General features: G+C 39.3%; 2 protein-coding genes across 10 annotated transcripts in view; one reads left to right on the top strand and one right to left on the bottom strand.

The window, feature by feature from the left end:
* The first annotated feature begins 35 nt into the window (after positions 1-35).
* Positions 36-7,519, top strand: SCRN3 (secernin 3). 3 transcript variants are annotated; one of them, XM_075153279.1, is made up of 7 exons: positions 38-263; positions 447-628; positions 1,411-1,610; positions 2,301-2,513; positions 5,137-5,299; positions 5,646-5,826; positions 6,628-7,519. In XM_075153279.1, the coding sequence occupies exons 1-7, from the start codon at positions 96-98 to the stop codon at positions 6,781-6,783; spliced, it is 1,263 nt and encodes a 420-aa protein (XP_075009380.1). In that variant the 5' UTR covers positions 38-95; the 3' UTR covers positions 6,784-7,519. The 3 variants fall into 3 exon arrangements, with proteins under 3 accessions (XP_075009381.1, XP_075009380.1, XP_075009383.1); XM_075153282.1 differs by having other exon boundaries at positions 48-263; positions 359-628; XM_075153280.1 differs by lacking the exon at positions 2,301-2,513 and having other exon boundaries at positions 36-263.
* Positions 7,520-7,690: 171 nt separating this feature from the next.
* Positions 7,691-13,183, bottom strand: part of GPR155 (G protein-coupled receptor 155) — a 34,975-nt gene continuing 29,482 nt past the window's right edge. For 5 of the 7 annotated variants that reach the window (XM_075153269.1, XM_075153268.1, XM_075153267.1 and 2 more), the window contains one exon: positions 11,068-13,122. In XM_075153269.1, coding sequence (XP_075009370.1) covers positions 12,900-13,122 — 223 coding nt within the window. In that variant the 3' untranslated portion in view covers positions 11,068-12,899. Of the gene's footprint in view, positions 9,378-11,067; positions 13,176-13,183 lie in introns of those variants that run through there. The other 2 variants (XM_075153272.1, XM_075153271.1) reach the window with 2 other exon arrangements.

The raw sequence follows: 13,183 nt of genomic DNA on the forward strand, positions 1-13,183 counted from the left end.
TGCGGGGCGCTGCGCCGCCGCCACTCAGTCCCGCCCCGCCCCGCCCCGCCGCCGCCGAGCCCCGAGGAGCGGCTGCGGCCCCCCGCACCGCCAGCATGTCCCCCCGGCCGCCGCCCCGCTCCTGCGACACCTTCGTGGCGCTGCCGCCCGCCGCGGCGGGGGGTCGCGTCGTCTTCGGGAAGAACTCGGACCGGCCGGCGGACGAGGTGCAGGAGATCGTGCACTTCCCGGCCGCCGCGCACCCGCCCGGCGCCGCGCTGGAGGTGAGGGCGCGGGGGCGGCCCCGCCGCGGGGCACGACGAGCCCTTCGGGAGGCGGCAAAAAAACCCCTTCCATCCTATTTTCTGTGCATTTTTAGCCCGCGATTGGGCCGATTAATCAAGGGGAGATGCTCGCCAAGGCGATGGCGTGAAAGATAATTTGTTGCGTGCTCTGACCTCTCGCAGTGCACCTACATCAAAATCGAGCAAGTCGAAAAGACCCACGCCGTGGTCCTGAGCCGCCCCTCCTGGCTCTGGGGGGCAGAGATGGGGGCCAACGAACACGGCGTGTGCATCGGGAACGAAGCGGTGTGGGGGAGAGAGGAGATCTGCGGCGATGAAGCTCTTCTCGGCATGGACCTCGTAAGGTCTGCACAGGCTATTTTGGTAAATGGTACTGAGTTCAGAATTTAATTTAAAAACACTCTTTTTGAGTTATATGGGGAAATACGTGCTTTCACTTTCAGAAGACACGTCTGTCTCTTCTGCTGTTTTAGCCATGGTTAAAAATAAGTATTTCTTGGCACAGGCGTTAGATCTCTGCCAGGTGCTGGGAGCCCGTCAGAGGTATCAGGTGCTAGAACAGAATCTGTCAACGAAATCATCAAATGTTTTCTCTCTACAAAGTGTATACTAAACTGAAACAAGACTCTTAACTAGACCGTAGCTGGATTTCAGGAACTAGTGTTTGGGCCTTTTTCTAGAGTCTGTTCTCATTTCCCATTTCCCCCATCTTCTACACGCATATTTTTAAGTTTCAGTCCTAGCCACGCATCTCCACGTAAATAATGACAGCTTCTTTTGCCTGCCTTACTGGGTGCCAGTGTAACACTCATTAACCTACAGCAATCAGTCAATTCTTCCTGGTACTGTTCCCCCCCAGTCCAATACCCACACGGGACTTGGAGGCGTTTCCTAGGAGCCCTCTACCTGCTTTTCTGTATTTCCATTTGGTTGTTTTTCCCCATGTCGAGGACACACAGGACCTACTTCAAACAAGCCCTTTAAAGGACTTGCTCCTTTCTCTTACCAGATCACACAAGCATCAGGTACATACAGAAATAGCATTCCAATTCAATTTGAATCCTCAGACGGGATAGTTTTAAGTAAAGTTTACAGTTGCAGAAATAACATCTTCCTTTTGTTTTAGGCTTGGACTCGAGAGAGCGGACACAGCTGAAAAGGCTCTTACCGTCATAGTTGATTTGCTAGAAAAATATGGACAGGGAGGAAACTGTATGGAGAGCCACATGGTATTTACATACCATAACAGTTTTCTGATAGCTGACAGAAAGGAAGCATGGGTGCTGGAGACATCAGGAAAATACTGGGCAGCAGAAAAAGTAGAAGGTATGGATGATGCTCTTTGCTTTAAACATTTCAAATGCAACGACAATTAGCAGTCTCCACTTTTCATTTACCATTTCATTAAGGCATCAAACTAGCCTCCAGGTATGTACATGTGCCTGTAAACAACAGGAGTTGCTTCCTAGGGCATCAGTGTGGAGAGGCTAGCAGTTTCACAGAGGAGCTGAGTCACAAGGGGCCTTTTCAGAGTCAGAGACGACCACTTCTGCACTTGGAAAACAGAGGACAGCAAGAATGTCATCATGAGAATGACAGCAGTATGTATGGTCTTAAGGATGGTGGCAATCGATGACAATTTCATTTGGTGACAGGGTAATACTGACAGGATTGGTGCAGTGCACCCTGAAGTGGCTGATTCCTCCAGTGGACTTAGAAGGACAAGCTATGTCTTTGGAGGCCTAAGAGGAAGAATGTAAAGATGGGAATAATCAGGACAGAACCTGAAATACAATGTTGGCAATAGAAGTAAATAAGTCAGAACGGAGTGGCAGTGGAATTTCAATCAGAAGGATACATACAGCCAGGGAGGGAGGGCCAAAACTAAACCACAGGACTCACAGATCTTGTAGGAAACTCCAGTGCATAATTTGCTTTTGTAAGCTAATTGTAAACAAAATACCAAGAAAAAGCATTTGATGTATTAAAGTGACTCTTTCCTCACCTTACAAACAGGAGGTGTACGGAATATTTCCAACCAGCTCTCTATCACAACCAAGATTGACAGAGAACACCCAGAATTGAAGGAATATGCCAAAAGCAAGGGCTGGTGGGATGGGGAAAAGGAATTTGATTTCGCTGCCACATATTCTTACGTAAATACTGCCAGAATGACCACATCCAGAGGCCGATATTGTGAAGGCTATAAACTTCTGAACAAACACAAAGGTATCATTTTTGAGAATTTTTTTTTTTAAGATATGCAAAGCATTTAGTGAGCTACATTAAATCATAAATGATTAGACATGATGTGGGCAATCATTTCCATGATTTGGTGAACTGGAACTTACTAGAATAACATTTTGCCTAAAGGAGAAATGCTGAACTTGAAGTCTTCTATTCATTTTTGACAATTTGTTCATGAGGAAAAATTAAAACAAGGGTCAAATATCAAACACACACAGCTACAGTAACAACACTGAGATGTGACATTATGACCATATTGCTAAATACTCCATAAGACCTAGCTCTGAAACATTTTGATAGGCCATATATTATTACTGTACCTCTAACAAAAAAAACAGAGGCTGTTTTTTTAAACTGTTTTAGACTCCCAGTGGTTTACAGCCACAAACAGAACCTTATGAACAACTTCAGTCTGGTACCATTCATATAGGCCTAAGACAACAGCACACCATTCAGTAACATATTTTGCATTTACTTTTTGAGATTGGTTTTTCAATCTTTGTAGTTTCACTACAACTGCTACTCTAACCTTGTGTAGTCTAATAAAACACAGAGAGCAGAATAAAGTAATTTTCTGTATTCTAAGCAGGTGCTCCTAATCACTAACTTATTCACTTATTTTTCAGACCTCTATAGAAAGAAGCTATTACTTCTCTTTTAACTGCACCCACCTGGCAGGTTTTTGCTGCATCTGTATTCACTTGCTCATTTGAAGTAATTAATCTGAACCAAAATTACATTGCACCCCTGTGTTTATTTATTTATTTGGCTGAGCTCTGCCAGACCAGGTTTAGCATTTAGTTAATGCGTCAGAATGAATCACCTTTTGCTATCTTGCACTAGTGATCATGTAAATCCTGCATTCATTTTGGGAATTGCAGGTTCTGAATACTGAAAGCATTTTCATAATACCTGTATTTACTTGTATGGTGACAATGCTGAGATTCTATCAGTGTTTTCATTCTAAATCCCCATTTTCAGGCATTTACCTAAACCATTTTAAAAATCACACTAGGTGTTCAGGTTATCAGCCTCATATGGTTTCAGTTTGTTTAGGTTTATTTTAAATAGGTGCCCTAACTAAAAGCTATTTGGTTTACAGCATCAGTAAAATCACTGGTTTCTTAATCTACCCTTCCCAGCTTTTTCACTCACTGGCATTACGGTTTTTTTCCAGGCTGCTTACCACGTGAAGGTCATTTCTAAATAAACATTATTTATATTTCAAAAAACAGGGAATGTATTTCAGGAATACAAAATAATAAAAAAGTCTAGTGGAAAATACGCAATACCTTCTTTCCTGCTGGACAAGTTGCCAACTTGCAGTTGACAAACTGACTGTTGCTTCTTTTAATTTCTTTGATTCATCTAGTTCGCTGATTTCTTGAATTCTCTGAGTTTCCCAGGCAACTGTGGGAATACTTAAGAGTGGTTCCTTGCTAAAATGTAGTGCTGCGTGCCTGCTTACAGGCAATTTGAATCATGTATAAAAAAAATAATATTGGAGACATCTGAATTGGCAGCAGAGTGATTATTTTGAGAGGAAACAGCAGGGCAGTTTAAAAAAAAGAATATTTATGCAGCTAGAGCTTCACTGAGGGAAACACTAAAAGATTAAATGGTACATGATACCTTCAAGTAGAAAAAAAAAACAGTGAATGAACTGATGTTTTTCTGCCATGAGCATACGCTCAACTGGTACACCAAATTTGAAAAGAAAACTACTGCAAGTGCTCCCTGTTAGAGTATTGGATTGCCTAGTGGTACCATGCCAGTATTTAAGCTTCAGTGTACGCTACATGAACAGCAATATCATTTGACCACTAGATGCAAAGGCATATGTGTAAAGGGCTTTTTTTCACCTAACTGAGAAGAAAGAATTATTTTCCTAGAGACATTTGGCACTATACCTCACATAGGTAGTTGAGGATGTACTGTTGTAGTTTCTGTTGATTCTGAGTATAGAACATGTTGTTACTCCAGTGCATCCTTTCAATTGTCAACTTGAAGCCTAAGTTCTTTGGAAGGTCAGATGATTAAAATAAATTACAAAAAAAAAAAAAAAAAAAAAGAAGTGACAGTCTTGGCGTTTCATTTTCAAAGTTTCACACAAAATCCATGCACAGTTGTTACAATTTTTACATTTGCAAAGCAACCTTGTGGTATTAACTGTGTACAAATACCAATAACTATTACAGTGATTTATCTTAACTTCCACACAGTGCTCAGAAAGTTCAGCCTTTAATCCAAGCTACCAATTTTCATCTGAAAAGTTACTGTGTGAACGACCATTTGCTAGCCATATGTATTTTAAGTTTCTGGGAACCATTGTGTGTTGTCGTCCTCCCCCTTTTCTAAGTCATAAATGTTATAGCTCATTATCACCTACTCTTTGAAATAAATACTTTGGGGAAAACAATAATATTTTTAAGTGCATTACATATTAAGATATGCTGTTAGGATGATTTTTTTTTCCTGCCAACACGGACAAACTAAAATTGGCATTGCCTATTAAAGGAAAAAGCAGCCAGTTGTAGAGAACATGCCATTTAGTTGGTATTATAAGTAGCACTGTGTGTAAATAATTGTATTGTATCTTAAATAGGATCTATCACTTCTGAAATAATGATGGAAATTCTTCGTGACAAAGAGAGTGGCATTAATATGGAAGGTGGATTTATGACAACTGGAAGCATGGTGTCTGTATTGCCTCAGCAGGCTAATCTGCCGTGTATTCACTTCTTTACCGGAACTCCAGATCCTGCGAGGTGATGTAGCAACAAGTAATTAGCACAAAAATTTGCAAATATCTAAATGACAAATGTTGCAATTTGTTTAATTATATTCCTTTTTGCTTTGCCTTTTTTTTTTCTTCCCCTGCAAAAGCACAATCAAGAAATAGGAGGAACATAATGTACATTATGTACATTAATGCTATCTACCAACCTACTTAGTGAAATACTGTTATGACACTGACGTAAACATCAGTTAAGAGTTGTTTTTTTTTTAAGACTTCTTTCTTAAAAAGGAATTAGAAGAATGGGGAAAAAATACAGCAACAATTTTTACAAAACTGTATCAGTAAAGGATCTCTGTTCTATTTTCTCTTTCTAGGTCTGTATTCAAGCCTTTCATTTTTGTGCCCAATATTACTCAGTTATTGAAAACTAGCTCCCCTACATTTGGTCATAATGATCCAGTTAAGAAGCAACCACGTTTTCAGAATAAGCCAGATCGAAGACATGAGCTCTATAAAAAACATGAAAGTGCTGCTGTAGTTATGGAAACTATCAAGGTATGTTGATTAAATTAGATTTCAATGCAAGCAGGTGGTTTATATAAGCTCCTTGCTCACATTTTGTTAATGTGATACCATTTAATGCCCTTTGATGGATTGTAAAGAACATTGTGGTGCACCAGAAGCCCATTGTCTTGGCATCTGGCAGGCATATGTTTCAAACACTAAAAATCGCAACTAGCACTTTGCTGTACCCCCAGGCCTAGCCCCAGACAAGTATCTATCTGTACTGCTCGTCTTGCAGAGCAGCAGGCCACACATACTCCTGCACTAGTCAGATAATGGGGAAATGCCTGGCAGCCGCAGGCAAATACACAGCTCCTGATAAGAGTACTAAAACTCTTCAGGACCCTGGTCTCAGGCAGTACGGAGGGCATGCCTTTTATCATTGCTTGGTATGGACAGGAGAGGAAATGATCACAAAGATAGCTGGACACAAAGGTGAAGCAGGGAGGTAGTTGCTCACTTTTAACAGTAGCATCTCTCCTATTTACAGATACATCTTCTAAAAAATAAGACATATGCCCATTTAAGTTTTGGTAGCATAAATACCTAGAGCAGCTTTAATTTTGTTTATTTACAATCCATCAGACAAGGATGCAGGGAGATGAAGTGAGTGCTAGATATTAGGAAAGATACCTAAGAAAACCTGTCATGGTGCTAACTTCTACCGACACAAACTTGTACCCTAGAAACTATTAAGAGGTTAAAATAAGGACAGTAGAACAGAATTTTGTTAGGGTGAACACTGCGTACTCTGTATAGTTTTTAGTGAAATACAGACGTTTCTCTTTGCAGGGCAAAGGTAAGGAGATGCTGAAAGAGATACAGGAGTTGGAGAAACAGAAGATAAGTGAAATGGAAGCAATCCTGCAAAACGGATGTCTTGACATTAACCAAGTGGTTAACCTTTTTTCACAGTGTGTAGAAGAAGAACTCAAAATATATAGCTAAAACTACTATTTGAATGTGGTAAAATTCAGTTTTATGATTAACTTTCCTAATGAAGTGGCTATATAGATTACATCTTATTTTCAGTACACCAGTTAGCATGGACAGGTTTAAAGACGCGGATTCATATTGAGGCCAAACAGCTTTTGGTTGTATGAAACAACGCTGAAAAGGCTCTTAAGAGCTAGGCAGTGGCTTTGTCTGTATGTGGCATAAAGCTGTCAGCAGAGATTGATTTTGTCAACAAACAGATGCAATTAGAATGTAATAACTTGACTAAATTGCGCAACAACCCCATCTCTGAATGAAGAACACGAACTCAGATTTGGAGAACTCACTTCTAGTGTACACACATGTAACTTTTATAGTCAAGATAATCGTAGCAGAATTTCACATTGCCTGAATTAAAACGGCCATGCTGAAGGACCTTCTAAAATGTAGAAGCTATTACTTGCACTGAACAAAAAGGAAAGTGATACGCAAGTCAGGTAAGATTGATATTCAGTTGTTTGATAAAACCATTCTAAGATATGTTTCATATGTGAACCTTCTACTCCTTCAATTAAAATGAGGCTAAGAGTTCAAGGTATATTGAAATCAAATTACATGATTGGTTGCGAAATCTGATTATGTGGAATTTAACAGTGCAAGCATCCTGCAAGTTACCACACAATTTTCACTTCCCTGTCTATTTTCCCTACCCTGATACCGAAAAATAAACTAACTTGTTTACATACAATATGATTATTGTCAAATTAATTCTGCAATACACTTTATAACATCATGTGGGAGTTTTTTAATGTTCTTGAATTGTTACTTTTTGAAATCAGGCAACTAGAAAGGAAAAGGTTGGGATACACAAGTATATACATGTACTCAGCAGGACACTTAAAAGGACTTTCAAAATTTTTTCACTTCATATAAAGCCTTTTAACCATGACTTGTCTTGCCAAAATTACTAGACTATGGAGTTGGTTTAATCAAGCTTTTTGCCCTGCCAGAAACTCTTCCTCCCTGATCCTGTTTAAAAGTAATGAGCAATATGTGACACTACTTTTATTATCTGTGGTAAGGGACAAACCGGGCAAACAACGAAGAAAGAAGATTCTGACTTTACTACATGATCAAGCAGGATAAAAAGTATGACTGGAAGGAAAAAAAAAAAAACACCCAGCACTTCTGCAAACCTTCAGAAGAGAACATGTAACATGAAATAGGGCATTAGAGGTGCAGTAGGTATGTGACTTGACACAGCATCGCCACAGAAAGACAGAGCAGACCACAGAAAGACCATTCTTTGATGATTTTTCTATATTTAGTCAGTTTCTAGAATTATCTCAGATGCTAAAGATGGTAAAAAAAGTAAGTATAGGCAAACAAAAGAAATGCGTATACATACTGCAATGAAGTTTGCAGAAAGAGTAAGAAAATTAAGAGCTTGGCAGAATTTGCTCTTCCTGACCCTACAATGAAAGTAGACATTAATTTGGGATACTATGTTCAGATCCATAGCAAGAAACTAATGGGTCAGGAAAGGTTCTTGAACTTTCTAGTTCTAGTGATCCTATGTGTACCAAGTGGCAGTAGCAAGTAAGATTAAGTAGCAGGCGAGACTGAAAGTAAGCTTGAGTTGACTGTGAACGTTTTGTCCCTGTGTTGCCAACAAAATTTCTTGGAAGTTCAATAGTACAGTGGATGGTCATGAACTGGAAGGTATATTTAATAGAATTTTGCTGTATTTACCTGTTTTCCTCATGGATGTCTATATCTGACAATTGTGTGTATTTCCTGTTTTGGATCATCAGTTGTTCCACACTAGCTCTTTGATAACTTCGAAGCAGCAATAAATGCCAGGTAAAACTGTGCTGGAAACCAAGGTATGAGTCAAGTTTACAGGTAGCATAGCAAAACAAGAGAAACAATTTTATGCTACAATGCAAACATTGTGAAGTTACACAGGAATGAAAGTAGTGAAGGTGGTGGAGCAGCCCTTTAAGTGAACTTCTTGGCCACTTAATCATGGGGTGGCAATTAACCAGGTTAAGCATATTGATCTGGTTGTAATATAGGCAGATACAGTCCAACTGTTCCTCTAGTTTCTGTGCTACAGGATACAAAGTAAAAACAATGTGATGTGTGGAGATAGATTAAGTGATGAGCAACAGAGTACAGGATATTTTGGTACCTTTCTTCCCTGAGATTTCATCCTCCTAGAACAGAAAATGAAGATGAGGTCAGGAGGAATAAATAACCCTCCCTCCCACAACCATACATTTAAAAAAAAAAAAAAAAAATCAGAATGTCCTCTAGAGGGCAATCTTTGCATGTATTTCACCTAGGAATACATCTTAAGGCATATTTTAAAAGGTCTAGAGCTTTATGGAGAATCATTATTAAAAAAAAAAAAGTACTAAAATTGCTACCTAGAAAACTAAAAGTTTGATATCCACCCTGTCCATTAGCACAATTATTTTGAGATTAGTGCTAGAAAAAAGATCCAGTGTTTCACTAGAGACTCCCCTGGACTTACTTGTTCAGTGGATGTTTTCATGGAACTGTAACTTCCAAGTTAACAGATTTATTCCAAACTAATCCACCTTCAAAATAAAAGAACTCACTGCACCACTGACCACATCTTTAAAGCAAAGCTATTTCTAACCACAAAAAATTCACACATCAGTAGATAAACTATTGACATACATCAAATGGTCAACTATTTTAAAACTTGCCAGTGCTCCTTGGTGGACGCAAATATTTTATCAGATAAAAGAGTTATTTAACTTTCTAAAGCTATTCAAAGTCTATTCTTAGCTTCCAGAAGTACCCAGTGATTCAAAAATAGATTATCATACCCTGTATTTCATTCATAGTTTCTTTAGTCTATTTATTAACCATCATAGACTCTCATCAAATTAATGGGTATGAATCAGCAGTCACAATGTTGTAACAGTCAATCTAACGGAATTTGGTGTCAGTTGTCAGTTAAAGGTGTTCTCTTCATTAATTTGTAACAGGGAGCCTTCTCTAAGCAGAAATTTTGAGCAATTTCTTAATTAGAATAGATACGTTGTGTTCAAATCTAGGGAATAGCAGAGCCATTATAAAAAGGGATTTTATGATTTTATGATGAAAATGAGAAAGACAAGTGCAAGAATAATGACTACGCATAGGAATGTAAAACTGACTGATCAACTTCTTGAACGTTTGAAGGATTTTAAAAAAAAAAAATACTGTATTTGCTAAGTAGATGATAATGGGAAACATTCCTAAAGATCTTGTTGAACTTCATAAGGTTCAACAAGGCCAAGAGCAGGGTCCTGCACCTGGGTCGGGGCAACCCCCAGTATCGATACAGGCTGGGGTTTGAAGGGATTGAGAGCAGCCCTGCCGAGAAGCACTTGAGGGTACTGGTGGATGAAAAGCTGGACATGAGCCAGCAATGTGCGCTCGCAGCCCAGAAGGCCAACCATGTCCTGGGCTGCATCAAAAGCAGCATGGCCAGCAGGTCGAGGGAGGCGATTCTGCCCCTCTACTCTGCTCTGGTGAGACCCCACCTGCAGTACTGCGTCCCGCTCTGGAGCCCTCAGCACAGGACAGACATGGACCTGTTGGAGCAGGTCCAGAGGAGGGCCACGAAAATGATCAGGGGGATGGAACGCCTCTCCTGTGAAGAAAGGCTGAGGGAGTTGGGGTTGTTCAGCCTGAAGAAGAGAAGCCTTTGGAAAGACCTTATTGCAGCCTTTCAGTACTTAAAGGAGGCTTATAAGAAAGATGGGGACAGACTTTTTAGCAGGGCCTGTTGCAACAGGACAAGGGGGAATGGATTTAAACTAAAAGAGGGTAGATTTGGACTAGATATAAGGAAGAAATTTTTTACAATGAGGGTGGTGAAACACTGGCACAGGTTGCCCAGAGAGGTGGCAGATGCCCCATCCCTGGAAACCTTCAAGGTCAGGTTGGACGGGGCTCTGAGCAACCTGATCTAGTTGAAGATGTCCCTGCCCTTGGCAGGGGGGTTGGACTAGATGACCTTTAAAGGTCCCTTCCAACCCAAACTATTTTATGATTTTATGATCTGTTTAGGCTGTTAGACGAAAACCGGTATCTTTGTGTGAACACCCATTAACAAGTTCTCTGCCTACTTAAAAAGCATCAAGGGTGCATTTAAGAAATACCAAATTTGAAACCCAAGAGCTACTTTAACAAATCTCTTAGAAAAGCACATTTGTAAATCTCGACAGGCACACATAACCCTCCCACACCCCACATCACATCAAAGCTCAGAACTCTGAAATCAAGTAACCAATTTATTGACAAGTTACAGCATTTAGAAGCCAGACATACTCACGGCTTCTGCTCTTAAGTCACATTATCTAATTATTTAAAAATATTTGACGTAGCCGTCTTCAGCAGTTGTAATGGAAATATGCTATTGTTTTCCTTTGTGGCCACAGCCTAATACAAATGTCAATTATTTTGTTGCTGGAAAACACTAAAACATGTCAGTCTGTATAGCATAGATATGCAGTAGGATGCAGTTACGTTTCTGTGCACACTGCAGATATGCAATAAGACTGACAACAAAAGGAATTATTTTTCCAGTATAAGTCTTGCATGGAGTTATAGCTACTATAAAACAACTGTTTCTTGAACAGTAGTTTATGCTGCTAAAATCACTTTTAATTCTTAACACAAAGTAGATGCCTAAGTAGCTATAATAATCATCTGTGTACCAAAAAAAAAAAAAAAGAGAAAAAAGAAGGGAAAGACTTTTTAAAAAAAAGGATGAAAAGGGTTATTCATATGTTTGAGCAAATAATTATTTTTTTTTTAAAATACTTGGGTTCCTTTCCCTCACTATGTAAAATTTTTATACAGACATACAAATGCTGTTCTTGCAGTTTTAAAAGGGCAGCATAATGGCTATCAGATACTACAGTTTGTCTTTAACCTTTTCAAAATACTTTTCAACATACAGATTCTCAGATTCTGCCTTCAGTGCACAAGAATCTGAATGACACTAGAGTGACTACTTAAACATCAAAGGGAGATACCTGAGGCTTATTAGAAACCTGTGTTAGGCAACCAATACTAAAATTTTAGGATCTTTACCTACTCTAAACCCTAACTTGGACATTCAGTTAGGATTCTTTATATAATAGATCTAAAAGTCATTGTATTTCATGTAAAAGGTTTTATGATTTGATAAAATTTTTCGTCTTGACTTGCACAGGTATCCAAGGCTTCCATAACATCTTTATTTGAGGCTGGTACTTTTGAATTAAACTGGAAAGGCTAATTTCAGAAGGTAAAAATCTACTCTTGACAAAGCTGTTACTACCAGTGTAAGGCAAAACTTCAAAACCAATTGTTTATATGAAACTCCATTATATTATTTCCTAATTTGGGGGAGCGGTGGGTATTTTAATATGTTTTTAAGATTTGATAAATTTGTAAAATCCATTATTTATTCCACTCAATATTTCCTCGGCTTTAATCCTCTGATATCGGAATCATGTCCACAACAATTCTACTTTTACAAATGGAGGATTTTATCTTTAAGGGAGAAACAAACCACCTGATCTGAGGTGTGAACAGCTAGAAAAAGTTCCTGGTGTTAGACAAGAGTAGAGTAGTAAAAACTGGGGTATGATAGAAGAAATCCTACTTCTAGGGGGGAAGCCTGACCATAAACAGGAATCAATATTTCATCACACTAAAATATGGAAAACATACAGCAACATGAAAAATATCTCTCATCCATGTTTTTTTTTTCATTGTGGCACCAGTCAATAAAGCTGCTGTTATAATGTCTCTATAATATGACAGTGACACATATAAATTTACTCTTTGTTTTGCTCAAAATGGAAAAAATGCTCTAAATCCAGAGCATCTTGTTTTGTTCTAGTTACATTCTGGTTGGAACGCTCACTAAATATCACTTGCTACCATTTCCTTCAGAACAGACACAAGTAGAACCACATCTCTTAACTTTGCAAGAGAGAATAACACAATTCTGTGAGAGCCCTGAGACGGAAATACTTCCAATTTCAGTGGTGAAGGCAGAGGATATGGTCACATTCACCCCTAACTGCCAGTCCTCTGCCTACAAGCTCAGGTCAATGGCTCTCAACTGCAACTGATCTCTTAGGAATAAAGCGGTAGTACAAATATTCATCCCGAAATTCAAATTCATTCGTAATATGCTGGACGACGCCTCCTTTCATCAGTCTGTCTCCATACATCACAGCTTCACCACGGTCAGAGGCAAGGCCAACTTGCATGAGCCAGTTCACCAGGTCACAGCCAAAGAAGATGCCAGTGGAGATCTTTGCACCACACCTGTATGTCAAAGGAATGATTCACCCACATGTTCTGTAAATCTGGTATCACCACTGCACGA

This window comes from Calonectris borealis, chromosome 6 (genome assembly GCF_964195595.1).
Source record: "Calonectris borealis chromosome 6, bCalBor7.hap1.2, whole genome shotgun sequence".
Classification (NCBI taxonomy): Eukaryota; Metazoa; Chordata; class Aves; order Procellariiformes; family Procellariidae; genus Calonectris; species Calonectris borealis.